Genomic DNA, 14,821 nt, shown 5'->3' with positions numbered 1-14,821 from the left:
ACAGAATACACATCCACACACGTAGGCTGATGAGCCAAAGCATATTGACCTCCTGCTTGACAGCATGTTGGTACACATTTGGGAAGCAATATAACAGTAATTCACGGATTCAAGAAATTCTTGGTAGGTTTCCTGAAGTGTGTGGCATCAGATGTCTGCATGCACACAAGTCACACAATCTTGTAAATTGCTAGCCAATGGTTTATGGATGCAGAACTGGCTGTCGACAGCATTCCAGATGTGTTCCACTGGGTTCGTATGAGGTTAATTTGGTGACCAAGACAAACACTTAAGTTCACTATCCTACTCCTCAAAACACTGTAGCATGATTCTGGCCTCTTGACATGGACAATAATCTTGCTGGTAGGTGCCATCACCACTGAAGAAGACATCAAATAAGAACTGATATAAATGGTCTGAATAATGTTCATGTAATTCACAGCTGTAAAAATGCCTTTGACTACTACCAAAGGTCCACAGAAGCCCAAGTCAGTTGTCCTTTTTAGCATAAAACTGGCCCCACTGGCCTGCATCCACAGTATAGAGCATGTTTCGAGCAGCAACTTGCCAGGATGAAGATTTATACAGACATGACATTCGACATCTTGTAACAATAAACACATTTCCTCCAACCAGGCAATACATTTCCATTGATTTATAGTCCAATCTCAATAACCTTGTGTCCACTGAAATTATAACTGATGATGTTGCCAACATTGGGAATGTAAAGGGGTTGTCTACTGCAGAATCCGATGTTCAACTATGTGCACTAGACAGTGTGATCTGAAACACGTGTTCCTACACCAGTGTTGTACTCTGTCATCAGATCTGCTACAGATCACCATCTATCCTGCTTCACACAGTGGGCAAGCTGCCAACCTCTCAAGTTCTGTGACAAAATGTAGACATCTGACACCTTCAACTTTTATAGTCCTGTCTTCCTCAGTTGCGTGTAATATTACGGTATATTAATAATTTTTACTTATGGACCGTCTGACAGCAACTGAATAAAACACAATTTTAGTGCCATACGCGTTTCGCCTTTATTTTCTGCAAGGCATCATCAGTGGCAGGTTGCGTGGACAATTTCTTACATATTACGCTCCTGTTGCATTTTTGGTGTTGTTCTTCTTCTTATGAACGCCAATTTGCAGTTTTTTTTCTCCATTCCACAACACTGTGCACTGAACGCTTGTTATAAAGCAATGTTTTGGTTTCTGTTGCCGACTGTCATTTTGACACATCACGCAAAACTTACTTCATTTTGACAGTCGGCAACAGAAACCAAAACATTGCTTTAAAACAAGCGTTCAGTGCATAGTGTTGTGGAATGGGGAAAAAAACCGCAAATTGGCGTTCATAAGAAGAAGAACAACACCAAAAATGCAACAGGAGCATAATATGTAGGAAATTGTCCACGCAACCTGCCACTGATGATGCCTTGCAGAAAATAAAGGCGAAACGCGTATGGCACTAAAATTGTGTTTTATTCAGTTGCTGTCAGACGGTCCATAAGTAAAAATTATTAATATACCGTAATCTGACACCTTGTTATCTACTTGTGGTTTCACTGTCCTTCAACCACTTTCCACAGATGCTCGCAACAGTAGGCCGTGAACAGCTAACCAGATTGCCACTGTACGGTGCACGGTCTGCCACTGTACGGTGCACGGTGGATGGTACCCCGTACCACTACTACTCATGTTCTTTTCTTTTCCAATCGCAAATAGAGTCATAATTTCTCCTGTCTTATCTTCAAAGTCATTACACACAACATATGCTGACAGCAGTAGAATCATTCGGCAGTCAGCTTCAGATGTCAGCTCTCTAAATCTTCTCAATAGTGTCGCCTTCCCTCCAGGGATTCCCATTTGAGTTCCCTGAAACCTCTCCATGACACTTATGTGTAGTTCTAATCCACTAACAAATCTAGCAGCCTGCCTCTGAATTGCTACTTTAGTATTCCACATTAGTACCAATACAATAATGTAAAAGAGCAAATTATAAAAGAACATACATGTTATTCTTATCAAAACAGCACTTGAAAATTTAAAAAAAATTAAAAAATGAAGCAATATATATGTACAGATACAACTTACCACCATATACTGATGCACAAAACTTAAGGACAGAAGTAAGTATTGCATGATGTGTCATTGCCAACATAGCTCAATGTCACTTGGACCATACATAGAAAGAACTGCTACAGTACAGTACATCAAGTAACAGAAAGAATTTTTTAATCAAATGCTGTAATTTCACTGAAGTCACTGAGATTTATGAAGATCCCCTGGACATTAAAAAACACGAGACATGGTTCTTAAGATCACTATGAGCAATAACGCAGGCTCTGTAATGCGTTCCCAGGCTGGTCACAAGGTTGGCAAGGAGCACTTGTGGTAGCACATTCCGTTACTCCACCAGCATGGCTGACAATTGCTGGATAGTTGTTGATATGGACATGTTGCAATATGACTCCCCAACCTGTTAGTAACATGTTCAGTCTTATTTTGTCTTGTTTGATGGGATTTAAATCCAGGAAATTGGCAGGCCAGTCCAGTCACCCAACATCCTCTCATTCCAAGAGGCACTCTGCCCGTAAGCCAGTCCATTTACCAAACGTCTTCTCATTCCAAGAGCTCCTCCATCTGTGCAGTTCAATGAGGTTGCAGATTGACAACCATAAAAATACAATCAGAGCTGAATGCACCCCTGAAAAGACACACATGGTGAAGGCATACAATGTCACAATAATGTTAACCAGTGAGTGCGGCATTTTCAAAGATTTGGAGGTCAGTATGCCCATGAAAAATTAAGTCTCCCCACACTATAACACTTGGACCACCAACACAATCACGTTCAACAATGATCCTGGGTGCATTATGTGCTCCCATCTCTTGCCATATGAGGATACATGATGCACACAGGAGCATTTTTGAACATGATTGTTTTGGTATTGTATGGAGGCTTAATGTTACATGGCTGTATTGATCTCCAAATCTCTGAACACAGTACACTCCCTGGTCAATGTTATTGTGACGTCCTTCCACAGTTGTGTCTTTTCTGGGTTGTATTTGACACTGACTTTATGTTTATGGATGACAACATGGAACACACAGCACAGCGCAGGTAGAGAAGCTCTTGGAACCAGAGGATATTCGGAAAATCAACTGGCCTGCCCGTTTCCCCTCTTAAATCCCACTGAGCATGTGTGGTAGCCATTTGGAGGATGTATTACTGCATGTCTACAAGCACCAATGACTGGTGGAGGAATGGAATGGCCTTCAGCCAGAACTCCTTACCAACATTGTGGCAGCACAGGAGCATGTCACAGAACATGCCATTCTTAGTGATCTTACACCCTATTAAGAACAATGCCCCATCTTTTATAATGTCCAGTGCCATCATAAATTGCAGTGGCTGCAGTGAAATTATTGTCTTTGATAAAAAGCGTCATATCTGCTCATTTCATTATGTTTTCCTTTTAGTTACCTTCTATATTATACTGTAGCATTTCTTTCTGTGTATGGTCCAAGCTATGTTACATGGTAGTGACACATCATGTTAAAGTTACTTTCATCCTTAAGTTTTAAATGAAAGCAAAAGTGGTTATATAAATTAAAAAATCGATGCAAGTCGTGGGCCACAGCACTTACTGCATACACTGAAGAATTCCTTGGGTGTTGTAAAAAAGTACTGGATTTGGTAACATGTAAAAAAATACTGGATTTGGTAACACACTAGCCACTAACAAGTAGAGATGTTCCAACACCATCCAAGTACTGATACCTACTCAAATGAGTAGTATTCAAGTTGTCCTGTGACACTATTTACACAATTACTCCAAATTGCTGATGATGATAAAACATAATGATATCACAGATCACTGGCTTAGATAGCAATCAAAAAAAGGAAAGTAAAGATAAAAACTAATGAAAAATCATTTCATTTGTTCATTTTATTTCTTCATGTATCATCAAAATGTAGCCAATCAACAAATGGTATAAGTTTACAATAGGTATAATGTGAACGTTTTTACAAATATACTTATATAAATAAAACAGTTTGCAACTTTGATTACGCGGAATACATTAAAAATTTCTCAGGGAGCCTCTTACAAAAATGGGGGTGTCTCATGTTCAGGGTTATCTTATAGGTGGCTAAGTATGGTATTTACATTTAAGTTATACTTAACACCTACATCTTGAATATGGGGCGGAAAACAGTCAAAAAGTTCTTTTGGTTGATCTCTGTGATAACTATATGTTGAGGTAGCTTGCACAGTGTGGTATATCGCAAATGACCTATTCCAGGGTGCATCAGCTAATCCTAATGGTAACCTCTCATCTGAAAAAGCCCAAAGGAGTATTTATAACCATGATTTGTTGTGATTCATCATTAAGTGGAAGATGAAGACTGGCATCAGTGAGAGCTATATTTGAAAAATATCTGCCATGTACTAATTACAAAATTCAGATGGATAAGGAATGGAGTAAGTTTTGACAATAGGGTGCATGTTTACTGTATTCTCAAACAGCACCCAAAACCAATGTCCACGAATAATGAAGATCAACAACTGAGGATCTATTGGAAAGCACATTCATAGTACCACACACATATGTCAGTTCTGAAAGTGATGTGAAATGGCGGTGCTTCAGTCTTTCGTGCCATGATGATCTCACTTGTCACAAACCATAATGCATAATATTGGCAGCTGTGGCATGAGAACTGCATTGGGACCCTCTGCAGAAATTTATGGTTGAAATAGATATCCTTGGGTATTGCAGAATACAATGTTACCACATCAGACTAAAATCTCTTCACTTTATCCTATGTGATGGTCTTCATATGTCTTATTCTACTAATTTCAACAATGAGTATAAGCAGAAAAACTGATGAAGTGTGGTGCTCTAAAATATGTAAATTATACGATCAAAAGTGATGGGACAGCCTGGGTCAAATTATCTTTCCATGAATTGAATTCCATTTAACTCAATTTTTCAAATGATTTCCTCTCCCCATTTTGCATTTGAAAATATGATGATGAGAACAATAATTTACCTTGTGTCTCCAGGAGCTGGCCCTCTATTTTCAAGTCAAATGTTGCAGTTAAGGCACACAACTGGTTATAAGCAGCTGTTCGTAAGTTGGGGTCTGATGATCCTAGATTAAGCAAAGCCATATTGAGTAGCGTTCCAGGTACATCTTTTGGCCTTATCTTCTGATGAACAGTAACAGAATCCTAGAAACACGAAACAAAATAACATGCATGTCAACTTTTGTGGAAATTTAAGCTAACAGGTTAATTGACAACACCACAGATAAATTTCCTTAACATATTACATTTACAGCAATTAAAATGCTGTAGAGGTAAATCCCTCCTTCGTAAAATACTCCAGAGGTAATACAGTCCCCCATTCAGATCTCCAGGTAGGGACCACTCAACGTTATGTCATCACCAGGAGAAACAAAACTGGCATTATATGAGCTGGAGCAAGGTATGTTAGATCCCTGATCAGGCAGGCAGTTTAGAAAATTTAAAATGGGAAATGGATAGGTTGAATATAGACATACTGGGAATTAACAAAATACAGTAGCAGGTGGAATAGGTCTTCTGATCAGGTGGACAAAGGATTATGAATAAAAAATTAAATAGGGGTGGTGTAGGTGCAAGTTTAATAGTGAATAAGAAAATAGGAATACAGGTAAGCTGCTATGAACAGCATAATGAACACATTAAGCCCACACCCACCACAGCAGCGCAAGTTTATAAGCTAACCAGCTCTATATATGACGAACATATTGAAGAAATGTATGATGAGGTAAAAAAATTATTCAGATAGATAAGGAAGACAAAAATTTAATTGTTTGGGGAAATGGAATTCAATAGTAGGAAAGGAGAGAGAAGGAAAAATAATAAGCGAACATGGTCTGGGGGAAAGTAATGAAAGAGGAAACTACCTGATGGAATTTTGCACAGAGCATAATTTAATCATCACTAACACTTGATGTAGAATCATAAAAGAAGGCTGTATACCTGGAAGAGATCTGGAGGCACTGAAGATTTCAGAGCATTATATAATGTAAGGCAGAGAATTCCAAACTGGTTTTAAATAGTGAGACACTTCAAGGGACAGATATCGACTCTCACTACAATTTATTGGTTATTATGAACTATCGATTAAAACTGAAGAAATTGCAAAAAAGGTCAGAAAATAGGGAGATTGGACCTGGATACATTGAAATATGAGATTGTTGAGAGTTTCATAGTGAACATTAGGAAAAAAATTAACTACAGTAGGGGAAAGACAAATGTGTAGCTTTGAGAGATGAAATAGTGAAGGCATCAGAAGATCAAACAAGTAAAAATACAAGGCCTAGTAGAAATCCTTGAACATGACAGATGATGCTGAATTCAACTAAGGAAAGAAAAAAACATAAGAATGCAGCAAATGAAGCAGGCAAAAGATACTATATACACTCCTGGAAATGGAAAAAAGAACACATTGACACCGGTGTGTCAGACCCACCATACTTGCTCCGGACACTGCGAGAGGGCTGTACAAGCAATGATCACACGCACGGCACAGCGGACACACCAGGAACCGCGGTGTTGGCCGTCGAATGGCACTAGCTGCGCAGCATTTGTGCACCGCCGCCGTCAGTGTCAGCCAGTTTGCCGTGGCATACGGAGCTCCATCGCAGTCTTTAACACTGGTAGCATGCCGCGACAGCGTGGACGTGAACCGTATGTGCAGTTGACGGACTTTGAGCGAGGGCGTATAGTGGGCATGCGGGAGGCCGGGTGGACGTACCGCCGAATTGCTCAACACGTGGGGCATGAGGTCTCCACAGTACATCGATGTTGTCGTCAGTGGTCGGCGGAAGGTGCACGTGCCCGTCGACCTGGGACCGGACCGCAGCGACGCACGGATGCACGCCAAGACCGTAGGATCCTACGCAGTGCCGTAGGGGACCGCACCGTCACTTCCCAGCAAATTAGGGACACTGTTGCTCCTGGGGTATCGGCGAGGACCATCCGCAACCGTCTCCATGAAGCTGGACTACGGTCCCGCACACCGTTAGGCCGTCTTCCGCTCACGCCCCAACATCGTGCAGCCCGCCTCCAGTGGTGTCGCGACAGGCGTGAATGGAGGGACGAATGGAGACGTGTCGTCTTCAGCGATGAGAGTCGCTTCTGCCTTGGTGCCAATGATGGTCGTATGCGTGTTTGGCGCCGTGCAGGTGAGCGCCACAATCAGGACTGCATACGACCGAGGCACACAGGGTCAACACCCGGCATCATGGTGTGGGGAGCGATCTCCTACACTGGCCGTACACCACTGGTGATCGTCGAGGGGACACTGAATAGTGCACGGTACATCCAAACCGTCATCGAACCCATCGTTCTACCATTCCTAGACCGCCAAGGGAACTTGCTGTTCCAACAGGACAATGCACGTCCGCATGTATCCCGTGCCACCCAACGTGCTCTAGAAGGTGTAAGTCAACTACCCTGGCCAGCAAGATCTCCGGATCTGTCCCCCATTGAGCATGTTTGGGACTGGATGAAGCGTCGTCTCACGCGGTCTGCACGTCCAGCACGAACGCTGGTCCAGCTGAGGTGCCAGGTGGAAATGGCATGGCAAGCCGTTCCACAGGACTACATCCAGCATCTCTACGATCGTCTCCATGGGAGAATAGCAGCCTGCATTGCTGCGAAAGGTGGATATACACTGTACTAGTGCCGACATTGTGCATGCTCTGTTGCCTGTGTCTATGTGCCTGTGGTTCTGTCAGTGTGATCATGTGATGTATCTGACCCCAGGAATGTGTCAATAAAGTTTCCCCTTCCTGGGACAATGAATTCACGGTGTTCTTATTTCAATTTCCAGGAGTGTACATTTAAAAAGTGAGATTGACATGTAGTGCAAAATGGCAAAGGAGGAATGGCCAGAGAATAAATATAAGGATTTAGAAACATATTTTATTAGGAGAAAGATAGATACCACCTAGAGGAAAATTAAAGAGGCATATAGAAAAGAGAAGCATTTGTACAAATATCAAGAGCTCAGATGAAAACCAGTACTAAGCCAAAAAAGGGAAAATTTAATGTGGAAGGAATATATAGTTGGTCTATACAAGGGAGATGAACTTGAAGACAATGTTATAGAAAGAGTAGAGGACATAGATAAATATGAGGTGTGAGATATGATACTGCAAGAAGAATTTGACAGAGCAGTGAAAGACCTAAGCTGGAACAAGGCCCCAGGAGTTGATGACATTCCATCAGAATTACTGACAGTCACGACAAAACTACTCCATCTGGTGTCCAAGATTTATCAGAAAAGCAGAATACCCTACGACTTTATGAAGAAAATAATAACTTTAATTACAAAGAAGGCAGGTGCTGACAGTCTGGATATTACTAAACTATCAGTTTTAAGAAGTATTGGTTGCAAAATTAGTATTTTGCAATTCTTTACAGAAGAATGGAAAAACTGGTGGGAAGTGACCTCGAGGAACATCAGTTTGGATTCCGGAGAAATGTAGGAACACGTGAGGCTATACTGATCTTGTGACTTCTCTTAGAAGACAGCTTCAGGAAAGGCAAATCTATGTTTATGGCATTTGCAGACTTACGAGAGAGAGCTTTTGACAATGCTCACTGGGATATATACTCTCTTTGAAATGCTGAAGCTAGCAGGGGTAAAATACAGAGAGCAAAAGTCTATTTACAACTTGTACAGAAACAAGACAACGGTTATACGAGTTGAGGGGTGTGAAAGTGAAGCACTGGTTGAGAAGGTAGTGAGAGTGTGTTGTAACTTACCTGTTGTAACCTATCCCTGATGTTATTCAACCTCTAAGTAAGCAGTAAAGGAAACCTAAGAAAAATTTGAAGTAAGAATTGAAGTTCAAGGAGAAATAAAAACTGACGTTTGCCAGTGACATTGTAATTCCACCTGACAGCAAAGCACTTGGTAGAGCAATTGAATGCAATGGACAACATTTTGAAATGAGAATATAAGATGAACATCGACAAAACATAACAAGGATAACTGAATGTAGTTGAATCGAATCAGGTGATACTGAGTGAATCAGATTAGGAAGCGAGACACTGAAAGTAGTGTATGAGTGTATGATTTGGGCAGCAAAGTAAGTGATGATGGATGAAGTAGAGAGGATATAAAATGTAGATGCAATGACAAGAACAGTGTTTCTGAAGAAGAGACATTTATGAACTCTGAATATAGATTTATGTGTTAGAAGTCTTTTCTGATTTTATTCGTCTGAAGTGTAGCCATGTATGGAAGTGAAACATGGACAATAAACAGCTTAGACAAAAAAATAACAGAGGCTTTTGAAATGTGGTGCTACAGAAGAATGCTGAAGATTAGATGAGTAAATCAAGTAACTAATGAGAAGATACTGAACAGAATTATGAAGACAAGACATTTGTAGCACAACTTAAGTAAAAGAAGAGACTGGTCGACAGGAAACAATCTGAGACATCAGGGGAACTCCAATTTAGTATTGGAGAGAAGTGTGAGGGTAAAAATCACAGAGGGAGATCAAGCAATGAATACAATAAGTAGATTCAGGAGGATGTAGGTTGCAGCAGTTATTCGGGGATGAAGAGGCTTGCACAGGATAGAGCAGCATGGAGAGCTGCATCAAACCAATCTCTGGACTGAGACAGCAGCAGCAGCAACAACAACAACAATAACAGGTAAATTACTCCTGAAAAGATCTAAAACATAGTAAAATTGAAGATGGTGCAACAAAGCCAATATAGAAAGCATTTGACAGTGGTGTCAACAGACTGAAATTCAGAGTAGTTTTCAAATGAATAAATTTCAGCATATAAACCCCCCCCCCCCCCCCACCCCCACACACACACAGTAAATCACACAAAGTTTGTTGGCTCTTAGAAAGACAGCATCAAATACGAAAAATGACTTATGATAGGCCTGGCAACAGGTCCCTTCTTCAGAGTGAGAGCAGGGGAAGAAGATGGGGAGAACAAGAATAGGTTACAAACCTTTCACAAAAAGTGATAAGAGGGATTTGTGAGGTGTGTGGAAGAAGGAAGTTAAGGATGAAGGGAATGAGATCTGTGAAGAAATAGATAGTTGTAAGTAATAATTGTCCTAGTGTCTTACCAAAGATAACTGAAGGTGGAATGAAAGGGTAGAATGAAAAAGAGCACAAGAGTGTGAAGTTGGATGAAACAAAATACAATCAATTGTGGGGAAGGGAGCCCTATTTTGTGAAGGTATTAAGAGGTGAATTCAGAAGATAGTGATAGGGAAGAGAGGGAGGACAATGGAAGGCCAACATAACATGAGCTGAAGACTTTAGTCATGTAAATGGAGGTGGAATACTTCTCAAGTTTGTGGTAGCTGTATATGTTGGAGCTGTTAGGGGACAATGACAGTGTACAAAGAAAAGCACCTCAAACGGCAATAAGGTTGTTGCTTGTAACAGAAAAAAACAGTCCATATTCAAAGAAAGCCATCCAATACATTTGAGAATCATGCTTTCAAAAGTAAAAGAACCAGTTTTCTAGACAAAATTCACATTTCTGTTGAGTGAGCTCAAAATGACTACCAACAAAATGCAGAAGATAAAATTCGGCTAACAATAGCTCACACTGTGGCTTATCAACAACAATTTTTCTCGTGTTGTGTCTATTAATGGAACAGGAAGAAACAAATAAAAGTACCTTTTACCATAGGTTTCATAGGAATTTGCAAAGTATAGCTATACATGTAAGATCTGATCTCATCCTATCTGATGTTCACTGGTAATCTGTAACAACCTTCTTAAATATAACATAAAACATCTAGAGAGGGACGCATCAAAGTTTAGATGAAAATTATTTCTACTTCTAATGTTGTGATTGTGAATTGCAGTGGTATTACAATCTACACAGCAGTGAGACTCGGACAGTAACAGATAGAAATAAACAAAGAAAACAAGCTGTGGAAATATGATTTTTAAGAACAGCAACTGTTTCTTGGCTATGTGATATGATAAGGGATGCAACAACTGGTAAAAAACTAGGACTCTGAAACATAAAAGAACAGATCAAGGAATATAGATATGGAGAGATCATGTCATAAGAATGAATGAAAATAGAATGCCATAAATAACAACAAATTATCGATCAATAGGGGAAATATCAACAAGCAAATCAAAAACAAGGACGAGACATAAAATAGAAACTAGCCTCAAACAAAAAAGGCACTGAATAACAGGATGTAACAGGCAATTGTCTAATACTTGAAGAAAGGAGAAGAAGAAAAAGAAAAATAAGCAAGAATTGATCCTAAATTCACTGTTGTTATTAATCATGTATACTATCAAGGACTTCCATCTCAAATGACCTTGATGTCAATGGAATGTTGAACCCTAATCTTTCATACTTTTCTTGATGTCTGAGTCCCTGGAGAGGCTTCTGCAAGATGTTTGGTCATCATCGATTTACAATATTCTTATTGCGTACTTCTGTGGAAAATGGTTTTTTCACCTTAGATGCATTGTCCAGAATATTATGCCATAGAACAGAATTGAGTGAAGGTAGGGTAGTATGGGAGCAGTCCTGTCTGTAGATCAGCACAATGAGAGAGGTTCCTAAGTGCAAAGCAGGCAAAACTGAGCTTTTGAGTTCAACTTACTTGCATGCTGATGCCACCACAGATTATTAACCATCTGGATGCCTAAGTACTTCACACACAGAACCCCATTCAGTGTATACCCATTGACCTCTACTTCTGGTACCTGTCAGTTATTTTGATTTGTTTGGAGAAGCATAATATTAGTTTTTGCAAAGTTTCATCGATAAACATTACAGTTTGTGGTGATTCTTTCAATGTCTCAGGTAAATCATTCAGGCACTAAACCTTGTGACCGTTCTGAATCTACATGATTACTCTGCAACTGACTCTTAAGTTCTAACCACTTTCAGACTATTTCTCAATTGTTCCACTCAGAAATTGCATGTGGGAAAAATGAGTACCCAAATCTTTCCATGCCAGCTCCGAGTTCTCTTATTATGATGGTCATTTATCCCTATATAAGCGGAAGTCCACAAAATATTTTGGCATTCAGAGGAGAAAGTTGGTGATTGAAATTTGTTGAAAAGCTCTCGCCTCAAGGAAAAACACTGTTGTTTTAATGATCATCACTCAAAATCACTTATGATATCTGCGACACACTCTCCTGTATTTTGCATTAATACAAAATGAACTGTCCTACTATCAAACTTTTTGATGTCCTCTGTCAATCTCATTGGTAAAGATCCGATACTGCACAGAAGTACTCTAGAAGAGGATGAACACATGTAACATAGGCAGTTTCTTTGGTACAGTTTTTGCATCTTGTAAAGGTTCTGCCAATAAAACACAGTCTTCAGTTCACCTTCCCCACAACTTTTTCTACGTGGTGGTTTCAAAAAATGTTTCAAATGGCTCTGAGCACTATGGGACTTAACAGCTATGGTTTCATTTTAAGTTATTTTTAATTGTAATGCCTAGGTATTTATATGAACCTACAACCTTAAAATTAGTGTTATTTATCATGTAACCAAAATTTAATGGATTTTTTTTTTTTTTTTAGTATTCATGTGAAGGATGCCACACAGTGTACTACTGAAGGTCAACTGCCACATTTTGCACCACATAGACAGCTTGTCTAAATCATTTTGTATTTATGTCTTATGATGACTTTATTAGACAGTAATAACAGTAACATCTGCAAACAATCTAAGGGGGCTGTGCAGATTGTCTTTTAAATCGTTTATAGACATTAAGAAAAGTAGATTGCCTAAAACACTTCCCTGGGAACCCCCAATATCAGTATTGATTTCACTAGATGACTTCTCATCAATTGCTACAAACTGTTACCTTTCTGATAGCAAATTATGAATCCAGTCACATAATTGAAACAATTTTCCATAGGCGTGCAATTTGATTAGAAGCTGCTTGTGGGCAATGGCATCAAAAGTCTTCCGAAAGTCTGAAAATATGGAAACACCCTCAGAGCCTATGTCAATAGCACTCATAACTCTGTGTGAATAAAGAGCCAGTTGTGTTTCACAAGAGTGATATTTTCTGAATCTATGCAGAGTATGTGTCAGCAGATTGATTCTTTCAAGGTATTTCATAATGCTGGAACACAGCATATGTTGCAAAATCCTGCTACAAATCATTGTCAATGAATGGACCTATAATTATAATTCAGCAGATTGCTTCTATTTCCTTGCTAGTGTATTGGTGTGTCCTGTGCAACTTTCCAGTCTTTAGGTACACATCTTAAAAGTTGCTCCCCTGTGAACTTAATTTCATTCCTGTCGCATCTTTTGCTAATATGATTCTCTGTTATCTATTGTCAGATAAGATTCCACTAATACAAGGGGAAGGCCTTCAATGCAGTATATTTTAATTCCCTAACAGAATTTTATGACCTTTACAATCAAATGGAGGCAGCTACACAGGTTTGAAGCAGCTAATTGGATAGCAGAGTACTTGTGGAGTGCACATCACCAATCAATATGCACAAAGGACAGTCAGACCATGTTCACACATTGACTGTTAAAATTTTATCAGTAAACTGTTGCAGTATTTGTAAAAAGTTCCCGAATTTACTGCCAGCCACGAAAGTTCTCGCGCTAAAATAATTCTCGGGCCCGAGAGTTGGCTGAAGCCCGAAGTGGTAAGCTCTAAGATATTTAGTCAGGAAACGTATTTTGGAAAGACAGATTAGAGATCATAGGAGGGAGAGTGTTCATTGCAGTTGACAAGAATATTGTCTCTATTGAGGTCAAAGTTAAGTGTGACAGTGAAGTTATCTGGTTGAGTGAAACAGATCTAGGTGAAATCAAGTTACCTGATGGATGTTTTTACCAGCCATCTGATCCTGCTGTGACAATTCTAGTCATTCAAAGAATGTCTATTGTCAGTAGCACATAAACACCCAGAGATGCATTACTAGCTGGAGACAACTTTAACCTTCTGAGTAATCAACTTTAACCTTCTGAGTATAGAGCGGAATGTCTGTGGATTCATTACAGAGTGTACAGACAGGTAGTTATACAAAGTATTTTTCTGAAAACAGTCTTGAGCAGGTAATTTGGCAGCCCACGTGCAACAGAAATATCTTAGACCCTGTAGCTACAAACAGGCCAGACCTTATACGCAACGTCAGTATAGAAATGGGGATTAGCAGTAATGATGACATTATAGCAACTGTAGTTACGAAAATCAATAAATCAGTTAAGAAGGCTAGGAGAGAGTTTGTGCTAGAAGAGCAGATATGCAGTTGTTAGCATCTCACTTAGACAGTGAATTGACATCATTTAGTACCAGTAAGATGGACAGGAATTATGGGCAAAGTTTAAGGGACTGTAAATCGTGCTCTGGAGAATTATGTGCCTACAAAGTGGATTAAGAACGGAAAAGACCCACCATTGTTTAATAATGAGATTCAGAACATGTTGAGAAACAGTGGCTATTGCACTCTCGCTTCAAAAGAGAGTGCAAAATGACAGCAAAGAAAGGTTAGTAGATTCATACATCTGTGAAAAGATACACGTGCAAAGCATACAACTGCTACCACCATTACACCTTAACAAAAGATCTGGCAAAGAACCTGACAGAATTCCAATCCTATGTAAAATTGCTGTGTGGGTCTAAGGCTTCCATCATCTCACTTATTGACCAGTCTGGTGTGGTAGTTGAAGATAGAAAAATGAAAGCTGATGTTTAAAATTTCACATTCAAGAAATTGTTCACACAGGAGAATCGTACAAACATAC

At 39.6% G+C, this 14,821-nt stretch overlaps 1 protein-coding gene across 1 annotated transcript in view; it reads right to left on the bottom strand.

Moving 5' to 3' along the window:
• LOC126474727 (neurofibromin) overlaps positions 1–14,821 on the bottom strand; it is a 457,914-nt gene that overhangs the window by 204,304 nt on the left and 238,789 nt on the right. Inside the window, exon 34 of the mRNA XM_050102210.1 lies at positions 5,062–5,242. Coding sequence (XP_049958167.1) covers positions 5,062–5,242 — 181 coding nt within the window. The remainder of the gene's footprint in view (positions 1–5,061; positions 5,243–14,821) is intronic.

The sequence above is a fragment of the Schistocerca serialis genome, chromosome 1 (genome assembly GCF_023864345.2).
Source record: "Schistocerca serialis cubense isolate TAMUIC-IGC-003099 chromosome 1, iqSchSeri2.2, whole genome shotgun sequence".
In the NCBI taxonomy this organism is placed as follows: Eukaryota; Metazoa; Arthropoda; class Insecta; order Orthoptera; family Acrididae; genus Schistocerca; species Schistocerca serialis.
Note: the sequence above shows the minus strand (reverse complement) of the source record. Positions and strands in the feature narration are given on the sequence as shown.